Below are 21,623 nucleotides of genomic sequence, written 5' to 3'. Positions count from 1 at the left end.
AATAAATCTATTAGAATGGACTAATACCCTGAAAAAGAAACATTTCACTTCTTAATAATAAAAGAAAGTTGCTATGATTATTCAAGATTATGTTTTAATATAAAAAACATAACACACCCATGGCAGATTCATGTCAATGTATGGCAATACCAATACAGTATTGTAAAGCAAAACAAAGTAAAAATAAAAATTTTAAATAAAAATAAAAAACAACAGAAGCCTGTAAAAATTTTAAAGTAACTTGTAGTTTTATTTGTTTTCCAGTACTCTTGCAACCTTTTGTATTACTAACAAAATTGCTATCACAGGAACCAGACACAAAATTTCTGCATTTATTTCAAACAATCATACAGAAAGACCATACTATACAGACATTATTACACTGTAAAACTCAAGAGATGACTGAAGTTTAGATAAATAACTTTATTTAGCTGAAGAATGAAAAGATTTTCCACTCTCTGCAATTATAGCTCAAATGTTTTTTATGGCAGATGACATTCAAGTTGGAGATACAAATGATACACTCTGAAGTAAGTAATATAAAACTCAAGTCTAGGAACTAAACAGATTTTCAGTTGCAGGTCGTTCTTCCAGTTTAAATTTTTTCACAGAAAAAAAAAGATTGCAGGCAAAGAAAACCAAATTCCATATAAGCATGGTTCACCGTTTTTTATTTTACCTTCATCAAGGCAGGCAAAGTACAGATGCTGTACATTAAACACACATACAAGTCCCTCAAACCACGTGGATTCCCACAGGCAAAGCACATTTGCTAAGCTCCGCTCCTCTCTGAAGCATGTAACTGCAGCTAAATGTACAAAGAGCCGTCCGCTGGTCCCACGTAGCCAACTCCAATGAGCAGGACATCGATCAGTGTCCATATTCCCAGGCCCCCGAAGCTGAAGAGCTTGCCGAGGCCTTCTCGCCACTGGCCCAGGTAGAAGCGATCTGCTCCAAACCCACCGAGGGTGATGCTGCAACAGCAAACAGGCCTGCAATGCATCAACGGCTCCCCAACTGCACCAGCTGGGGCTCAGTTAACCGTGCTGACTCACATGTGTGAAAGGGCCTCAGATCATCAGACCCTGGACGAGGACATAGCGATCATCTCACAAACACACACCACCAAACAATCAGAGGCAAGAAGACTGCTCACATGTCAACAATGAACACACATGAGCTGTAATGAAATCTAATCCTTCTCTTTTGAAGAAAATCTAGGTTGCTACTTTTTTAAGTAGCAAAAAAAAACAGTGCATCTGGGAGGGCAAAGCAGGGCTAGTCTAACAGACAGATCAGCAATGGGGAGGCTGCAGGAGCATCTCAAGGCAGCCAGCCAGCCGGCCACCTCACCCAATCTTGACCTGTGTCAGTCAACCCATGTAAAAAAGCTCTGTGTTCGGAAAAAATGACTTGTAAGGTTCCTTCAAATTCTAGCATCTAACAATATTCAGACAACTTCTCATTGCTTTTCTTTTAAAATTTTTATTATGGAAAATTCTAAAACATATACAAGTTAAAAGAAAGCCAACAGCACCCATGTTTATTGTTTTTAGTTGCTCAGTCATGCCTGACACTTTGCGACCCCACAGACTGTAGCCCACCAGGCTCCTCTGTCCATGGGATTCTCCAGGCAAGAATACTGGAGTGGGTTGCCATTTCCTCCTCCAGGGAATCTTCCCAACCCAGGGATCAAGCCTATATCTCCTGCATTGGCAGGTGGTTTCTTTACCACTGAGTCACCTGGGAAGCCCACAACCCAGCCCCAATAATTATCACCATGTACACAGCCCCAGTTCATCACACCCTTTCCTTCCCACCCCAACCCAAGAACCATGAAGCAACTGCCAGGCATCATCACATTCAATATTCAGCAAGAAACCATGTTGAGCCCAGAGAAGAACTCTATTCTTACTGTTTAAAAGCCAGCTGTGAAACATGTCATAGTAATTTAAGATGTTCACAATGAGGGGAAACTGGTTGAGGGGTATACAGAACGCTCTAGCTTTACTTTTACTTTTCTGTAAATCTAAAATGAATCCAAAATAAAAAGTTTGTTGGAAAGCAGAAAGTCAGGTGTTATTTTCAACGTGAACTACTGTGTCAAAGACGCTGGGCAATCTCACCTTTGCTGTGTCTGACTTTCTGTCGTGGCCCCCTCTTTTCATTTTCCAGGGGAGTCTTCCTGCCAGACAGGACCCTCCACTTTCCTAGCCAGACCCTCAAGCAGTGGTCCCCAGACAGAGGCAATACCTGGAGGCGCTATTCACTGTCACCACTGGGACAGGGAGACTTGTAAACAACACCCAATAAATGGAGTCCAGAGAGGATGCTACACACCCTACTCTGCACAGGATGCCCTACAACCAAGAATTCTTGGCCTAAACATCCACAACGACAAGGCTGAGAAGCCCTGCCTACATCCCACCATACAGTCCCTGGGCTCTCAACATAAACCTCCAACAGTGGCTGCACAACTTCTGAATCAGGGACCATTTAGCCAGCAGCCCACCTGCCCCTCCCTCTGGTGGGGGTGGGGAGAACTGCTACAATTTCCTTTTCAAACTGCTGAAAAGTTTAACAAATGTAAGCATATTTTTATGTAAAAATTAAGTCTATAATTATGCTTGAATAGTGGAATTACAGGTGATTTTCAACATTTATCTTTTGTCATTTTTGTTTTTTCTAGTTTTCAATACTGAGCATGTATTTTTTTTTTTATGATTTAGAAGAAAATTGCTGAAAATTAAAGACAGTCATAAGCCTAGCTACTTTAAATAGTAGGCAGCACTTCACTGACTCACAGTACGCTCTGAGTGGGAAGACTAACTGGTTCTAATGAGCTCCAATATTGACTCGAGTCACCTCCAGAACGTGCAGGCATCTTGGGAGGAAAGCCAGCAACAGGCCACTAAGTTCCACAAAGACAGCAGTCTGGACACCTCAACGGCCCCCAGTAGCACAGTCCCCGTGGTTTAGCCAGCCCGTGGCAGGGCCTGAGGGAGCAAAAGAGGAGCACAGAAGAGCCCAGCAGCCACAGCAAACGCCCAGTGGTGTCTCTGCTCACCGGCAACAGCACTTACCTCAGAGCCAGGGCTGTGGACCACTTGTATCCCCCGGTCCAGTTGCAGTAGACCATCTTCAGAAAAGTGCGGTTACCTAAGAAAGGGAAACACTCCACAATGAAACATGGGTATAAAAATACTCTGGCAAGAGACTAAGTTATAGGTGGTGGTCTTATGATTTATAACCTAAAAAGACAACTCTCTTCACAAAAATAAGTGTTCACTACCTTGAATGCTAAACAGAAAGCCCTAACTGTCCACGAGCACAGGCTTGTGAGGAGCACAGGTTCATGAGGACCACAGCTTGAAGAAGGTGAACCACCCCACGTGATGTCAAGGTGTGGATGACCAGGCACCAGGAGGGGAGGAGGCCACACAGGACCGACACATCCCATGGACACAGGGCACAGATGGTCCTGGGGGTCCTGGGACATCTGGCTGTTCAAACTGGAGAAAGTGAGTCTGACTCCACCTCACACCATACACGAAACCAATCCTGGGAAACTAAAGACCTAACCGTGAAAGGCTACAGTTACAACTTTTAAAAGAAAGTACAGAAAATTATGTCTGTGAATCTGGAGCAGGGAAAGGCTTTTTGCAACAAAAAAGGGCTAACTATGAAAGATGAAAAATCAACTAACTAAAATTTTAAAGTTGTGTTCAAAGAGACCAAAAGAAAGTGGGGGAAAAAGTTAAAATCCAGGAGAGGATTTTAAGGCCATCAAAGGTTACTATCCAAAATTTAAAAGAATTCATAGAAGTCTATAAGAAAAAACAAAACTTAGGGACGAGTATTGGAGACGATGTGGATCCTCACTAACAGCTGTGCACCACTGGCAGGAGTGTGAACAAACACAATCACATGGAAAAGAACACATGCCAGAGAGTGCATGCCAGACACACCCCTGTACACGTGTGAGAAGAGACACAGAAGCTTGAAGAGCAGCACGGTTTGTACAAAAAAAAAAAAGGCAAATAGTCCAAATACATCAGAGAGCAGATAAACTATGATATAATCTTACAACAGGTTATTATAAAGAAGTGAAAAAAAGAGGACAAGCTGAAGAATCTTAGAGCCATAACGATGAAACGAAACAAGTCCCCGGAGACCATAAGCAGCCTGCTACTATTCACACATTTACTGAATAATATACCATACTGTATTCTAGCACACACATGCTGCTGCTAACTCACTTCAGTCGTGTCCAACTCTGTGTGACCCCATAGACGGCAGCCCACTAGGCTCCCCCGTCCCTGGGATTCTCCAGGCAAGAACACTGGAGTGAGTTGCCATTTCCTTCTCCAGTGTATGAAAGTGAAAAGTGAAAGCGAAGCTGCTCAGTCGTATCCGACTCTTAGCGACCCCATGGACTGCAGCCTACCAGGCTCCTCCGTCTATAGGATTTTCCAGGCAACAGTACTGGAGTGGGTTGCCATTGCCTTCGGGACAACCATAAAAAACTTAAAGGAAGGGATTGGGATCATAAGAAACCTCAAAAGGGTGCCACCCCTAAAGAAGGGGCAGGAAACACTCTGGCAGTTTCGATGGCATCAGATGTTTTGGCTGTTAACCTGGGGGAGACTCAATCACACATTATGCTCTACACCTTATACATTTTTATTTTATGAAATACTACGTTTTAAAAGATAACAGAACTGGCATAACTAAAAGGTGCTGGTAAACATTTTTGACTACACAATTGAAACCTAATTCTCAAACTTCTGCGATGGTTCTGCAAGTACGCCTGAAGAAGAGCACTCTGCCCAGAAGCCTCCCTCAGCCAACTCACCCAGGCAGTGGATGTGGTCCCGCACAGTGCAGTTGGTTGCATAGCGCTGCCGAGGGCAGGACACCGCCCTGCAGTTGCTGGAGCTGACGCACTCGTAGTCAGCCTCCGGGAGCTGCCAGCAGAACCTGCAGGTCATGTTGAGGACGAAACTCTTCTGGGATTTGAAGTCTGGATCCTACAAAGGACACAGCTATTCAATCATAACCCAGCTTGTCAATATGTCAATAAAACTACATAGTTACAAGGTACAAGTGTCAAAAACACTTCTATTTAAGATCTGGAGGAAGTGGCGGACAAACAGGTACCAAGCCAATATGTATGCAAAACAAATGGGTATGCCATGATCTAGGATCATAAGTATATAGCCCAAAATATATACCTAAGAAAAAATACCTAGGTAAACGCACATCAAACTATCAAAGGTTATCAGGATAAGATTACTTCATCACTGTTACTTTGGCTAAATTTTTAATAACACACACGCGTACTTACATAACACAGAAGAAAGGCAAGGCACTTGATGAAGCCCCAGAGACACAAGAGAGCTGACAGGGCATATGAGTCCCTCTCCTCAAAGTACTGTGCAGTACGTGGGAGTCCGGGCCCAGCTGGATGCTCCTGGAGGAACAGCCTGCCTACCGGGTCTCAACTCTTCCTAGGAGTCCCTGAGGTCCTGAGACCCAGGGCAGTCACTGCTGTTACACTCCCAGGAGTACCCAACAGGACCCACCCAGAGGCACCCGCAGAAGACCATCCCCAACTTAGAAAGAACCTCTTGGAGAGGTTCAGCCAGTGCTACTGTGGCCCTGAGCCTCGAAACAAGAGTTTTCCATTTCAACTTTAAATTTGTTTTCTGCCTGTAAGAGCACCCCATGTGCTTGTATGTTGCACATTTGGAAATTATAGGAAAACTGGTAACTTCTCCAGAGAGAAGCACTGTCTAACCTTCTTTCATTTTTGCTTCCTGTGATACAGTTTTACATGCATGGAATTATACTGAAAACATTTTGTACCCTTTCACCACCACTTGATATTATGCTATAAATCATACTTTTCAAAACTGTATTTAAATGGTAACACAATCACCTCGGGAAGTATCATATTTACTAATTTTTTTTTATTAATGCAAAAACCACTTATAAGGGCAGTATTCATGAGTGTAAGGCACTGCTTGATTTAAGCATTATTATTGTAAATGTCTGCATATTTCTAGTGATGCATCTGTAACACATGTTTCTTATCAACCTGTTTTTTTTTTTCAACACTAGGCAGACAGTGTACATGGTACAAACTCTGGGAGACAAGAGGAGAATAAAGATATGGCTGGCCCTGCCAGGCCCTCAGCACTGACCACAGCTCATCCATGCTGGTCTTCCAGGGAGTCTGTTCTATGCATGGGCATGCTTACATCAGATACGCGTCTTCTTTTTCTAATTTAATGTTCCCACTGATAATTACTTTCACTTAATTCTGAGGTATCAGTAAACATCTCTGGAGCTACCTAGTTCTTCTCAACAGCTGCAATGTATTTATTTCACTACACAGTGAGCTGCAAAGTGAACTGCTCTTTCTTGGACATTCAGCTTGCTTCCAACCTTGCTGGGTGAACAATGCAGCTAAGAATATTCTTAGGCATACTTATGTGTATCAATGTGCAATAAGCAACACCTGTTAGATGAATTCCTAGATATGGAACTGCCAGGTCAAAGCTTACATGCATCTGTACGTTTCAGAAAGAAAAAAAGTGAGGTCACTCAGTCGTGTCCAACTCTTTGCAACCCCATGGACTGTAGCCTATCAGGCTCCTCCGTCCATGGAATTTTCAAGGCAAGAGTACTGGAGGGGGTTGTCATTTCCTTCTCCAGGGGATCTTCCTGACTCAGGGATAGAACCCGTATCTCCCACATTGCAGGCAGATGCTTTACCTTCTGAGGCACCAGGGAAGCCTGCAGCTTTCAGAGATGAGACAAACTGTCTACCACAGGCTGACTAATCCACCCATCTACTGACAAGACACAGCAATGTTTGTCTCTTACACCTTCAAGAAAAGTGTTATCAAACTCTGACTGTTTTGCCAATCTGACAGGTTAAAAAAATGCATTAATTTGTATTAAACTACGAGAAAATTAAGCACCTTTCAAATACAAGTTGAAAGTCCACCTGTATTTCCTTTGCTATGAACCATGTGCTCATGCTCTAGCACCATTTTTCTACTGGAATGTCATCTTTTTCTCATTGGCTTTTTGGATGTATTGATACATTATGGGTATTAGTATATTACTTGTCACATGTGTTCAAAAAACTTTTTCATTGTTTGTCATTTATCTCTGGCCTTTATGCTTTTTAAGGTCATGCAGAAACCTCTCATCTTTAGTAGTCAAATGTATAGATTCTTTCTTGTATAACTTCTAAACTTTATTTCATACTTAGAAAAATATTCCCCACTTTGAGACGATAACAAAACTCTCACACTTTCTCTGGTACTTTGAGGTTTCATCTTCTCACACAAAGTCTGGCATCTATCTGGAATTTACTTTGGACAAAATAGGGATTCTACTTTTTTCCAATGGGCACCTGGGCACCCTAGCATTCACTAAGTCCACTTTCACACCACAAAAAAGTACAGACCCCAACAAGAGCTCATATGTGGTAAATACCTTTCCCTCTGTGACACAACTGTCATTATTGAGAATACAGAACCTACCTAAAGGAATTAAACTTGCCTCACTTACACTAGCAGACTGAGCTCTCCTCCAAGTAACAGAAACAAAAACCATTTTTGTCAAACACATCTCCAGCTGATATCAGCTGGCCTGGCAGTTTCCATTACAGCTGGATTTCTGCACTTACTTCTATTTATATACATTATAAAACAATTTCTTTGACTAGTGTCATCCAGGTGAGATTCCCTTGGCTTGAGTCCCTATAAGTGCACATTAGAAGGATGAGAAGAGTTTATTTCCTTCTATTAATCTGAAGTTCAACATAAGGTAAGGGGAGGGAAGGGGGTGAATGCAACAGGTGAGAGGAAGAATGCTTGCGTATACACCTGCAATGATCTTAAACACCAAGGGAAGAACACCGGGCCGGCCCCAAATCACAGCCACAGCACTCCTGGGACCCACAGCTCCTGACAGCCAATTGTTTGACTGCTCTTCGTTTCTGAGAAGAAACAGACCACCAGATGCTCTTGAGATTACCTTCAAAAGCCACCTCTGGGGGCTGGGCACCTGCTACTGTACAGGATTAGTGTTGACTGGCTAGTCACGAAGCAGGTGAGATGAAAGCACTTGAGGTGTGAGGAGGGAAAGAGTGCTTCCAGGGCGTGTCTCAGCCAAGGGCTGAGAACGGACCAGGGACAGGATCAGCTAGGAAAAGTCCCTCCCTGAGTTTTGTCATTTCTCCACCTTTGTCATTTCTCCTGTCCTCTGCTATTTTCTGAAAAATGAAACCACCTGTTTTTTGTGAACACCTAAAGGAGGAAGAAATGAAAAACTAAGTTTCACTCAGGAACCAGTTGTGAGAGCTGAATGTCCAAGACACTACGGCAAACAAAGTAGGCTCATTCTGGGAAAAGCTCTCCTCAGCCATCAGGGTTTTCTCATTTTCCACAAGGTACCTACTATGTGCCAGACTTACGAAGCATGTGATTTCAAAAGCCATCAAACAGGTTTTGTTATTAGGTGAGTAGGGAGAAAATTCTATTTAAGATGAAGCAACAAAGACTAACTGATAATCCAAGGGCGGTCATGAAGACTCCCCGCCAGCTAGCTCAGTTTTCCAGAGCGATTTCAAGAGCAACACTGATACACGAAAGTGACATATACTGAAGTTTACCAACACTACATCCAGATGCTGAGGCCACATAAAATTTCATGCCCCCTTGGAGTGAAGCCTCCCTCAGGCCTTCTCCTGATACTGGACTTCAGGAGAAACAGAAAGAGCATGGGTTGGGGGGAGGGGAGAAACTTTCTAATCTAGCCCTCTGCAGACCAGGGTCCAAAGGACAGCTGGGGAAAGGTATCTTGTCTAAGCGAGAATCACTGGGTCAATGGAAATCCGCTAAAGAGAACATGACCTAGAATCTGTGTTTTCTTGACCACCTCCCACAACAAGGGCTCCACAGAAACACTTTAGGAAAAGCTGCTCTAGGTCCATCTCCTGATTAAACGGGAGACAGATGAATAAATCTCAGAGCTGGGCCTGGCAAGGCCAAGAGTAGACACTGCTTTGTTATTCATTTCTACTCTCTATCTCACCCAGATGCTGGGACTACAACGAAGTGCGCAGTAATTTACCTGGTCCAACCATTCAAGAATGCACATATGTGAATCTCCCTGACCTGGTCACACTCAGCAGGTGTAGGGCTGCCTCCAGGAACCGAGCTCTGAAGCAGGTGTTCTGAGAGCTGTAAATATTAGAGACAGGCTGCAGTGTGACAACTCTAACAGGGTCATTGCTGATGCACAACAGTGGGCGCCCTTGAGCCTGTTCTATGCCCTACTTGTTATAAGCAGTCTGACAATTACTTCAGTTTAGTCTTATGTCAGAAAATTGCTATCTGAATCCTTACACCAAACCTTGCTAGGAGACAGAAGTTTCATCTGATAAAGTGGACTTTACTCCTCAAATCTTACTTTTAAAATGTAGAGTACTTTCTCAATTTTCCCCTGTTCACATCTAAACTCTATTTATAACTTAAGCTTTACAGTGAGTTTATTAAGAATTCATAAGTTGCAGTACTTACAACACAGGTAACAGAAGGTTTGACTGTGCAGTCAAAAGTGACAGGCTTCCCATAGACACAGGAAAAATTGGTCTTGCAATCTATACAGTCTGCAGGAAGTCTGCTACACAGGCCATTGCTCGGACACTTCATCACATAAGGTGGGATATCGGTACTTTCTGCAAGGGGCGAGAGAGAAGCTTATTCTCTTAGAATATGGATTAGAATAACAGATAAAAGCAATTTTCCAAGGTTAAGGAACACAATCATCAGCATAACATACATATATGGTGCCAGTAATAAATCAGGACTGCAAAAAGTTTATTGTGTTACAAGATGAAAAAACAAAGGCTTACAGATGGTAAAGTTTGTTCAAGATCACAGAGGGCGGGTGGAACTGGAATCAGAATCCACATCTCTCCGTTTCCAATCCACTGTGCTTTTCACTTGAATTCACTAATTTTTAAGTGAAGCCACTGACCCTCGAACAGAATCAGTACAACAAGGAACCACCCCCAGAAGATATACTGTCATTGTTACACAACGGTACTTCCACAAGGCACAATCTGCAAGGAATATGCAGTTTTACACTACCAAAGTACAAATAGTTCTTAATATCAGCAACTTATTCAGTGGGTTACAGTTCTTTTTTTCCAGCCAGCCTACCCAGGAGTATAATATATTGCTACGAGTTAAGAGATGACCAAAATTGTAAACACTGTTCTCAGGAAGGAAGAAAAGCTCTCAAAAACTGTCCGAAAGACTCAAAAATTCTTGTGCTTTTTCTATAAAATAATCTATGTTTTAAACTCAAGTATGCTGATGTCTTCTAGCAGACTTTAATAGAAGAATAATATATGGCTGCTAATTTCAGTTCACTGAAGTAATGGAACTCTACAGGGATGAAACTACAGAGAACAAGGTTTCGTTCGGCAAAGCACACTGACACTCATTTAAAACTGATCCTACTTAAAGTCACTATTAAGTGGGCAATTATGCAAAATATCAGAGTACATCATGCAAAATGCCGGGCTGGATGAAGCACAAGCTGGAATCAAGATTGCCGGGAGAAATACCAATAACCTCAGATATGCAGATGACACCACCCTTATGGCAGAAAGCAAAGAGGAACTAAAGAGCCTCTTGTTGAAAGTCAAAGAGGAGAGTGAAAAACCTGGCTTAAAACTCAACATTCAAAAAACAAAGGTCGTGGCATCTGGGTCACTTCATGGCAAACAGATGGGGAAACAATGGAAAGAGTGAAAGACTTTATTTTGTGGGGCTCCGAAATCACTACAGATGGTGACTGCAGCCATGAAATTAAAAAACGCTTGCTCCTTAGAAGAAAAGTTATGACCAACCTACACAGCATATCAAAAAGCAGAGACATTACTTTGCCAACAAAGGTCCGTCTAGCCAAAGCTATGGTTTTTCCAGTAGTCATGTATGGATGTGAGAGTTGGACTATAAAGAAACCTGAGCGCCGAAGAACTGTTGCTTTTGAACTGTGGTGCTGGATAAGACTCTTGAGAGTCCCTTGGAGTGCAAGGAGATCCAACCAGTCTATCCTAAAAGAAATCAATGCTTAATATTCATGGGAAGGACTGATGCTGAAGCTCAAACTCCAATACTTTGGCGACCTGATGCGAAGAACTGACTCACTGGAAAAGATCCTGATGCTGGGAAAGATTGAAGGCAGGAGGAGAAGGGGAAGACAGGGGATGGCATCACTGACTCGATGGACATGAGTTTGAGCAAGGTCCAGGAGTTGGTGATGGACAGGGAAGCCTGGCATGCTGCAGTCCATGGGGTCAGAGTTGGACACGACTGAGCGACTGAATTGAACTGATGCAAAGTATCACTTTTTCCTTTATTGTTTTGTTCTTATTACTACTGAGGCTGGAGGATGGACACTTAGAATCACAAAACCAAAATGTCTCTGAAGCCTGAAAGGTTAGTAATTTGCTCCAGCTTCCAGCGGCATCACCAAACTTAAAGCCAAGTCTCAACCAGTCCCTCTGGAATTTCCCGCACCCTCACCCTCCCCTCCGCTGCACCCCAACCCTCTTCTCCCCTCCCCGCCCCATTTCACACAGCTCTTTTAAGCGGGCGCCTTTTAATACCCAACATCAGGATCAGGGTTCAAGAGGCACAAGAAATTTTCTGAAGAGAAAGGAATATTGGTTGAAGGTAATCTTGATGGGTGAGGTGAAAAAATACTAGAAATAAAAGAGATGTGAATGAGGAGCCTGGGACTGGAAAGAGATGAGGCAGGAATGTAGAAAGGTATTGAAATACCGAGACTGTCTACAGAAAAGGTCTGTGCATCTGTCTTTAGTTCACATAACCTAAAATGCAATCAATAAAATGTTCAAAACATGGAAAGTGAAACTCGCTCAGTCGTGTCCGTCTCTTTCGCGACCCCACGGACTGTAGCCCGCCAAGCTCTGTCCATGGGACTCTCCCGGCAAGAATACTGGTGTGGGTTGCCATTCCCTTCGCCAGGGAATCTTCCCGACCCAAGGATTGATCCCGGGTCTCCTACATTGCAGGCAGACACTTTATCATCTGAGCCACCAGGGAAGTGATTTCATATTCTACAGGAAATGTTCACCAAAAAGGGAAAGACCACTAGATATAAACACACACATTTACGAGCACGGAAAACGCCCGGTACCTGCCGCCCTGGGCACCGCTGTGAAGGTCCGTGTGGGCCCCGGGTCCTTGATGGCCTGCGGCAGCGGCTGCGAGGGCTCCTCGCTGAAGGACCCTGCGACCGGAGAGACGGAGACCTCAGGCGGTGCGGCTGCGCTCCAGGCTTCAGCTGCCTGGGCAAACCTGGAGGCCTGATCGCCCACGAACTGAAGGGGAAACCCAACGAGGTCGACATTCGTCCCGGTTTGCGAGCACCTGGGACCAAGCGCGGGGCCGGGACACAGCTCCACGCCCCCGGCCGAGCCCCCGGGCCCTCCCAGTTCGAGGCTCGCGGCTTCGGGTCCCTGAGCGAGCCGAGGGGCGGCGGCAAACCGCGCCGGACTCGGCCGCAGCGACTCGCGCCCTCCTCCCGCACTCTGCCTTCGCCTGCGGTCCGGGAGCCCCCAGCCCTCAACTCACCGCCGCCCGACAGAATATAGAACTGTGAGAGGAACAGCACCACACAACACAGTCGGCAAAGAGGCCGCAGGACCACCGCAGCCGCCATCTTGCCGGCGCGCTCACTTCCGGCCGCGCGGGGACGCGCGAGGGGCGGGGCGCCGGCGCGCGCCGAGGGAGCCGGTCCGGATGGGGCCACAGCGCCGGCGCAGGCGCGGCAGCCCAGCCGGTCTTCCCCACGCTCCGCGGGCTAAGGCTGCTAGGTACCCCCGGGCTCTGCCTGCCCCTGGAATAAGAGGCTCACTTTTCTCCCTTGTGGCTCAGCTGGTAAAGAATCTGCCCGCAATGCAGGAGACCTGGGTTCGATCCCTGAGTTAGGAAGATGCCCTGGAGAAGGGAAAGGCTACCCACTCCAGTATTCTAGCCTGGGGAATTCATGGACTGTATCGTCCGTGGGGTCGCTAAGAGTCAGACAAGACTGAGCGAATTTTATTTCACTTTCTCCTTCCTTAGGGATTGAGGGCAGAGGCGGGCAAGTCTGGGAAGTTGGCCACTGTTTACCTGTGACTGGATGTGTACGTTTAGTGACAAAAACTCCTGCTGTGCGCTCGGCACCATGCAGAGATCTGACGAAGTTACGGTTAGTCCGACTGAAAAGGCGCTTGTGTACAGATGTGGCCCAGACTGCTCGGAAAGGACTCCAGGTGTGCCCGGGGGACCCAAGGCCCCACTCCGCGACACCCCGCGGCCCGACCAGCGTCCCTCCCCGAAGTCTAGCCAGTCCCTAGAGACACTCCTCGAGGGCAGAGAGAATGCCTGGTTGCGCAGGTCTCAGGCCCCCAGACCTTCCGGAGGAGGCCCGGCTCAGGAAGAGAGCGGCTCGCAGGCCGCGGCCCCCTGAGGCCCCCACGGCGACCCACACATGTTCCTGCCGCAGCATCCTTTGTCCTGGGCCGCGCATAGGCCTCCCTCTTCGCGTCCACCCTCCACAAGACCGTCCGGGTGGGTAGTCCTCTCACACCCCTTTCCTCATGAGTACATTTGGCGAATAAAGAAATCTATCTAATAGTTCTTGGCTTCAATAAAAGTTGGCTTAAAAAGTTACATTACACAACCTGCAGCTTCTAGCATCGCACAGGTGTGACCCTTGAACCACCTCGGGGAGAAGGGTGCAGGGGGAGCCCACATATAACTTAGAGCAGGCCCTCCAAGTCCGGTTCTTCCACCTGTCGCCGGTAGGATCCTGTATACTCTAGTATTTACTATTGAAAAGGGCTTCCCTGCTGGCTCAGAGGTTAAAGCATCTGCCCGCAATGCGGGAGACCTGGGTTCGATCCCTGAGTTGGGAAGATCTCTGGAGAAGGAAATGGCAACCCACTGCAGTATTCTTGCCTGGAAAATCCAATGGACAGAGACTGGTGGACTATACTCCACGGGGTAGCAAAGAGTCGGACATGACTGAGCGACTTCACTACTATTGAAGAAGTGTGTTAGTTGCTCAGTCGTGTCTGACTCTCTGCGACCCCCACAAACGGTAGCTGCCAGGCTCCTCTGTCTGTGGGATTTCCCAAGCAAGAATACTGCAGCGGGTTGCCATGCCCTTTTCCAGGGGATCTTCCCAACCCAGGGATCCAGCTCACGTCTCCTGCGTCCCAGGTGGGTTCTTTAACGCTGAGCCACCAGGGAAGCCTACTATTGAAAAACAGCCTAAGGGATTTTGGACCCATACAGTTCAATTTGCTGTCATTCATGGTCGACTGTTCTGTTCACCACCTCTTCAGGAAGCTAAATGACCAGTGCGTACAGAAGAGAGCAGGTTTTAACTCTATGTCGAATTCCAGAGCACACAGCAAATGAAGACTGATGGAATGCAAGCTAAATTCACTATTGACATAAAGCCATTTTAATACGGTTCTGGGAAGCAAGGTATTCCTCTCAGTTAAAATCAGAAAGCCATTTGAGTCTGTAAGTCAGTGGAACGTGATTCCATCAAAAGAGCAATTTAATTGTAGGGGAGCGAATTATTATGGTAAAAACCCATAGGTGTAACCCTGGAAGCACTATGTAATACATTTTGAATTTTTTTTCCTAAAGATAAGTAAGGTTCAATTGTCATTTAGAAGCATTAAAATGGCAACTCATCCTACAGTGGAAACTACAAAAGATTATACAACACTGAATTTCTTTGAGTTTAGAATCCTTTTTTAGTAATTCAATATTTAGTACTGGCTTCTGTTGTGATTGTAGGTTAGCTAAAACAAATTGATTCTGATTTTGAAAATAAAGTTTCAGTGTGAACTTTAGTAAAACTTTAGTTTAAAAAATACCTGAGACATAATGTTACTAGAAAATAAGATTTTCCCCCATTCAAAAAGTTTGCAGAATTTTATTTGAGATTTATCTTTTGAAAAATCACAGTTCTTAACAGTAACATCTCATATTGTTCATTTCCTAGTACTTCCCTCTTTTGATAAACATTTTCCCATTTAAGTTTCTCAAAACATTTAGGAAATTGAAAACTTTCCACCCTTGTCCTTTGTCTGTAGACACATGAGTGAATCAGATTTTGTGGGTATCAACCACTCAGTTCCTGTCTCGCTTTTCACTGTGCCCAGCAGCAGAGCTGACAGTGGGTCCCAAGTTCTTAGAAGTACTAATAGTAATTAGGGAAAATGCAAGCTCAGGGGTCAAAATGAGGTTACACAGACTGAGCGCAGGGAAAGGACTTCAGAATTCTTCCTCAGCATTCAGGGTACGTGACTGCTTGAGATTCTTCAGTTTATCAATGGTGGAAATTACTGAGATCTCCCCATGAATTTTGTTGTCTCTTGTTCGAACATTTACAGCATTATTTGTCTCTTCCTTTTCTCCAACCACTGTAGAAAACAAAGGGAAGTAAATCTATTTTAAATCAACACTTTACTAAATATTAAGTCAGCAGTCACATGGCCTGTGTCGCACTGAGCTTCCTTCTTAGCACTAATCACCAAATATCAATCTAATGTCCATTGAGTCATCCACTGAGAGTAAGTTTCTGGAGACAAGGAGTAACTTCTAATCCTGTGGTCTATTGTCCATTTTGGAAAACACCTGTGGTGTTTGTGGGGGACCAATAGGAACAGAGAGCTCTTACAGACTCCCCAACTCCACCTGGCACACTTGAATCAGGGTGGGCACCAGACACAGGTCAACCAGCTGACAGAATGTTCTAGAATATAAGTAAAAGGTCTGTTCTTGCAACCCACACTGTGAAATGATGCAGAATTCTGCAGTCATGTGTCTTGCCACCTGGAAGGAAGACACTGGACATCAAGGAGAGGGGAATAAAGTAGATCAAGGAAGCATAAAGAACTAGAGCAAAAGGGAACAGAAATGAGGAGAAATGGTCCTGTTCAGAATGGAGTTCCCTCCTGTCCCAGTTACTTCACTAATGGTTCAGCTATTGAATTCTACCTTCCATGGCATAAGACACCCCAACTCCCAATACATTTCATCATGTCTAAGCTAATGTGAAATCTGTCACCACAAGAAGTCTGACTGAACCATCACCAATACCCATTATAAACACTTTTGATGACAAACTGCCCACAGGACCGCCCCCTGCATATTTATTTTGCCTTCTACAGAAACTTTCAACTTAATAGGCAATAACCACATTGTGCCCACAGGCATGTCAATATCCGTCTCCCTTGGTTTTAAATTACTCTTACAGTCAAAATTTTAGATTAGATATCTAATTGCTCCTCTTCTTCAGGGACATTTTATTTTTTCATTTAATTCTTTTCTTTTGATCATCTTAAATTTGGAACTTTCCCTACTCATTACTTGAATCCTAAAGAGTTCTAATAAACCAGAAAAGCAAAGGATATTATTTCAGGCCTGTCACATGGCTGAAACATGAGTAGTATAATTCTACTGATAAGATCATTTACATAGTTTTTCCACTGTTTTGTTTGAGATATTAATTATTGCTGGTAATACTACACCACAGGATGCACATGAAATTTCCTAAGTCTTCTTCCAGAAAATTACAGAGTATCTAGCCAAGAACACCACAGGCTTTTCTTTGTGTTTAAGTATTCAACAGTTATTTGTCATAATCAAGCAGTTATACCATATTCTTTCTTTTTTGGTGAGGGTTTTTTTTTTTTTTTTTTGGAATTAAAGTGGAAAAAACAAGCATTTGGGAAAATATATATAGATTTAGATTACCGAAAATAAAATTATACTGAGCCAGCTGTGCATTTCGTATTTTGTTATTTAGTGTACAACCACGATCTAAGTCAACATCAGCCATGAATCCTTCCTCAAAGAAGTCACTGGATATCTACAAGACAATGAGACACTTTCATTAGTACTCTGTGTATGGTAGGGTAGTGTGGTAGCCAGCCTCCAAGATGAGCCCCAGCATCCCCTCTGCCCAGTATTCACACCCTGGTGTGGTCCCAGGTTGGTCCATTTGACCACAGTGGAGAGGGAGTGATGGCACCTAAGTTCTGAGATGAGCTTAAAGGGCTGAGACTACTTCCCTAGCTGGGACCTTTAAGCTCCCAAGGGCTGTGGCCTCACCAGGCGCCTGGGCCAGAGCCCACCAGCCGTGATGGCTCAGATCCTGCCCCACAGAAACTGTGAAGTAATACATGCCTGTTTTTTTGCTCTAAGGTGCCAAGTTACACAGCAACAGATAATGTAAGTATTCTTCCCTAACAGAGCCACAAGGAAAAGAATAACTATGAGATGTTTTAAAACACCAATTTCTCAAAAGCAAGATATAAAGTAGCTCTTATACAGCTACACAGACTTGACTCAGGTGTTACTGAAAACATGGGATGGTAAATAAATTTATTAGTTATGCAATGTTTTAAGGTGTGAATAACATTCCAAGTCAATGACATTCACTGACCACATGCCAAGATTATGTACTTTAAACATCTCTGATGTTACCTGAAGTGCATATTTTTCACAAGTTGGCCCCACAGGGATGACCATCACCTGACGAGGAGACAGCCAGAAAGGCCTGAAAAATGTAAGTAATATATATGTTTCAAAATGACCATTTATTACAAGATTAAAAACTAACCTAAGACTTTTTTTAAAAAATGAGACTTCACATGAGAGCAGGTTCAGAAGAGAGGGGTGTAAGTCAAGCAAACTATATGGAAAAGCAGTCGAGGAGACAAAAGTGGAGACGAGGCCTTCTGATTGGAAGGGGAGGGGAAGACAGGCTGGCAGCCAGGTGAAAGAGCTAAAAACATCACTGGCCATCTGACCCAGCAACTGCTCTCCTGAGCATCCACCCCAGGGAAGTGGAAACGTGTTTGCACGAACGTGTTTAGCCCTGCACGCTAAAGTTTATAGCAGTGTTCCGTATCAGAGCACCAATGCCCCAGCGCCCTTCAGCAAGTGAGCGCTCAGCTGTCGCCACATACAAACACACTGGCAGGAGTGACAGGGGGCCGAGGACTAGGGCTCGAGACACCTCGGATGGATCCCAAGGCAACTCCATCCACGGAGTGGAAAAGCCAGTCTCGACAGCTGTGCATTGAGATTCCAAGCCTGTATGGCTCTGGAAATGACAGAATTATGAAGGTGGAGACCAGATTAGTGGCTTCTAGGTATAGGAACAGAGTACAGCAGGAGGTGTGTGGGATCCTTGTAAGTAACGGACCTGTCCTATACCCTGACCAGCAGGTACACAAATTCACTCGTGTGCACAAGTGCGAGATCTGAATGAGGCTGGTAAGTGTATCAGTCACTTCCTGGTCATGCTGTATGCAGCTCTACAGGATGTCACCACTGGGGAAACTGCTAACAGGTGTGCCAGACCTCTGTGTATATGGTTCTACAGTTATTTTCAGAATGAAAATGTTTTTCGAGATGGAAAGGTGGGGATAAGCAATGTTTGATGTGGGAAATGGCTGTTTTTTTCTTCATCACATGGATTTAGTTTGAAGGTGTAGGGAAATGCATGGAGATTATTGTGGATGGCATTCTGTGAATGCACGTTTTTATATACTTATTCTTAAATTACAAACCAAAATAATACCTGACAAACCTAATTATATACATGATGAAACAGAGAAATATAGTAAATGCTTCCTTCTAAGCTCTGCCCTCGTCCCAGACCCAGCCACCAGCCCCAGAAAGCCACACTCTACACACTTCTACTTCCCATCTCAGGGTCTTCTCCCAGCACTCAGCAGGTGCCCAAAGGCTTGCAGCATAAACTGTGGAGGGTGTGCATGGCAGCTCCATGGGGAAGTGCACCACCCCATCTCCAGGTCCCCTAGCTCTACTGCTCTTGGGAAAGACCCACCATCTCTCACTGCGCTAACTACTTACAATGGAATCAACTGAAGAGAAACAGAAACAAGTTAACTCACGCTTAGGAGGCACACACATTCATATCTGTATCTGTACCTGTAATAGCTTGGACACCCTGTGACACCTCAGTATGTTTCTCTAAGATCACAAATAAAATCTCGGAGACAGACACAGACTCAGGCAACACCATCCTTGTGGACCGTTTTGAGTGATCAAATCTACATTTCCTAGCCTAAGTATCTCTAAGTCTGACCTTGCAGCCAAAGCAATAACTAGAGCCCACACATCAGTGTAACTCATACCTCTAGCCATTCTTCCCTTGGGGGCACAGAAGGTGACCAGATGAACAACTAAAAGCTGCTCTCAGGGAGTTCACCTGCCCCTTCATCCCCAGGTGGGACTGCCACTGCAGATGGCCTCTGGCTTTGGGGCCACGTGTGACCAAGGTCCATGTATCTCCTCCCAAGTCAGTGGTCACAGGGCTGTGGGTGGAAGAAAGGAGAGCAGGACAGCCAGCAGGGCAGGGGTCGGGGAGTGGGGATGGGGGTGGGGGCATGCTCTGGAGTGTGGCCCACATGCGTTCCAAAAACCAGATCTTTGAAGGTTAGACACACGTGAAAAGGCTAATTTCTCATTTCACCAAGTTCCCAAAAAGGTAAATGACAGGGTTATGCCACTCTGCCTTTGTTTTCTTTGTTTCCTGGTCTGGCAGATGCCACAAGAATTTTTTATTTGCTGTTTGGACACTTGCTAATTATAAGGTAGGAGCCATCATTTTTTTTCATTATTAATTTTATCTTTAGACATGACTTTAAAGAACAGGAAACATGTAGCTTTCCCACATCACTCACCATTTTCCCCCATAATTTTCCGAGAGAATGGCTATCATTCTTTCCACTGACCCCAAAATGGCTTGGTGAATGATCACAGGGTTCTTCTTATCGTCCCCATCCTTACTGAAAAATTAAAATTGCACATGTAATGTTCTCTTCAGAGTCAGGAATAACTTTATCTTCTTACCTTATATTTAAAAGTTATTTTTCCAAACTAGGTAAAAGATTCCTCATGAATTATCTTTAAACATAAATGTGCCATGCATTAATTAGAAATAAAGGGTTTTTTCTTTCAAATTATAGTATCTTTAATAAACCAAAGGGAAATGAAATATATCATCTAGGAAAAACCAAGGTAATATTAGATCACTATTTCTATCACAAGTCTACTGATTATTTTAAACTACCAGCTTTAATCTAAGTTACCAGTTTACCTCATATGAAGAGGCAATCTAACAAATTACATTTTAAAATTAATGTTATTTTGAACTATGGCTTACTCCACCAGTAATTTATTGAACAATTACCAAAGACATTGAAAAAATAAGTTTCTGTAATCTGTTAGAATACATTGGTATTCTATTAATTTGGGTTAATGGTATGACCACCGTGGCTGGCAAAACATTTACCAACCTTGTCTAATTAGTGTAACAGTCATTAGTTGTTAGAGAATATTGAGAACATATACAAAACTAGAGAGCACTGTATAATGAACTCACACATAACCCTTTCTCAGCATTGGCAAACATCAGCTCACAATCCACCTTGTATGGTCCAAACACGCCCACTCCTGACACCACCCGCTATAAACACACTGCCATGCCACCCTGTAAATGCTATGCCCCCACATTACATTTCAAAATGTTCCTGGTCTAATTCCCCTTACAGACCTGAAACCTTCATGATATGCTCCTTACATTGGAGGATCCTCTCCCCTCTTTCAAAAATGATGTAAAAGGCAAACTATGACTATTAACTGTAACTCACTCCAAGATCTGTGTACACTCTTCCCAGGAAGATTAATGTCTTCACAGTGCTTACAAAGTTCTTAGGAGGAATTTTTATTTATAGGGTTGTACCAGCTAGTTACTACTAAAACTCATGTACGCACAAGCAAACAAAAACAGAGAGTCATTCACTGAACTCACTTTAGGTGAGTCTGGATCTCATCCCTGCCAGTCACCTCTGCTGAGGGTCAGGGCAGACTGACTGCAGGCCACGTCCTCTGTCAGAGCCAAGAGGATTTCCGGGTAGGGTGGGGGCCCAGGTCAGTCCTGCTCAGATACGTGAAGAAATGACTCACCCCACAACCTGGAACCAGTGTGGGTGTTCCTGGATGTCATATAATGTTGTTTTGAGGAGGGAATGAAAGAGAAGCCACACAATCCTTTCACAGGCCTCTGGGTACCAGAAATTGCTGTCCTGTCATTTATTTTAAAAGAACTAAAACCGGCTCTAGCCTTAAGAAGGGCAAATAATGACCTAAACTATGCTTACATGGACACACTTTCAGGTAAACATTAAAATCAATGTCAAGTTCCCCCAAATAATCCCAGTGGATTCAGCTGAAATTACATTAGATTCAAAGACCCCCTTGAAGAAAATCAGTATCTTCACAATATTATTCTTCCCATTCCAATAATGTGTATGAATCTTCATTTAAGTAACTTTTTGGCCTTTAATTTTTATAGTATACACTTCATATATATATTATATAGGTATAGTTAAGTTTATTCCTAGATATTTGCTTGGTTTTTGTTGTTGTTGTTTCTGAAATTTGTTTCCCATTGCA

At 44.0% G+C, this 21,623-nt stretch overlaps 2 protein-coding genes across 6 annotated transcripts in view; both read right to left on the bottom strand.

Moving 5' to 3' along the window:
• Positions 1 to 229: 229 nt before the first annotated feature.
• TM2D3 (TM2 domain containing 3) lies at positions 230 to 12,841 on the bottom strand. 2 transcript variants are annotated; one of them, XM_069559619.1, is made up of 6 exons: positions 12,696 to 12,841; positions 12,259 to 12,351; positions 9,603 to 9,760; positions 4,856 to 5,030; positions 3,084 to 3,159; positions 230 to 974 (listed from the first exon to the last, which is right to left on the bottom strand). In XM_069559619.1, exons 1-6 carry the CDS (start codon positions 12,781 to 12,783, stop codon positions 809 to 811), a joined length of 756 nt encoding a protein of 251 aa, XP_069415720.1. In that variant the 5' UTR covers positions 12,784 to 12,841; the 3' UTR covers positions 230 to 808. The 2 variants fall into 2 exon arrangements, with proteins under 2 accessions (XP_069415720.1, XP_069415721.1); XM_069559620.1 differs by lacking the exon at positions 12,259 to 12,351 and having other exon boundaries at positions 12,696 to 12,821.
• A 2,199-nt stretch (positions 12,842 to 15,040) lies between these two features.
• Positions 15,041 to 21,623, bottom strand: part of TARS3 (threonyl-tRNA synthetase 3) — a 44,924-nt gene continuing 38,341 nt past the window's right edge. For 2 of the 4 annotated variants that reach the window (XR_011250312.1, XR_011250313.1), the window contains exons 16-19: positions 19,301 to 19,954; positions 17,619 to 17,691; positions 16,887 to 17,001; positions 15,041 to 15,550 (exon numbers count right to left, since the gene is read on the bottom strand). Coding sequence is in view for 2 of the 4 variants with exons in the window: in XM_069559614.1 (XP_069415715.1) it covers positions 15,402 to 15,550; positions 16,887 to 17,001; positions 17,619 to 17,691; positions 19,850 to 19,954 (442 nt within the window). In the remaining 2 variants the exon portion in view is untranslated. The remainder of the gene's footprint in view (positions 15,551 to 16,886; positions 17,002 to 17,618; positions 17,692 to 19,300; positions 19,955 to 21,623) is intronic. The other 2 variants (XM_069559614.1, XM_069559615.1) reach the window with 1 other exon arrangement.

The sequence above is a fragment of the Ovis canadensis genome, chromosome 18 (genome assembly GCF_042477335.2).
Source record: "Ovis canadensis isolate MfBH-ARS-UI-01 breed Bighorn chromosome 18, ARS-UI_OviCan_v2, whole genome shotgun sequence".
NCBI classification, from domain to species: domain Eukaryota; kingdom Metazoa; phylum Chordata; class Mammalia; order Artiodactyla; family Bovidae; genus Ovis; species Ovis canadensis.
This window is presented reverse-complemented; position numbering and strand designations above follow the sequence as displayed.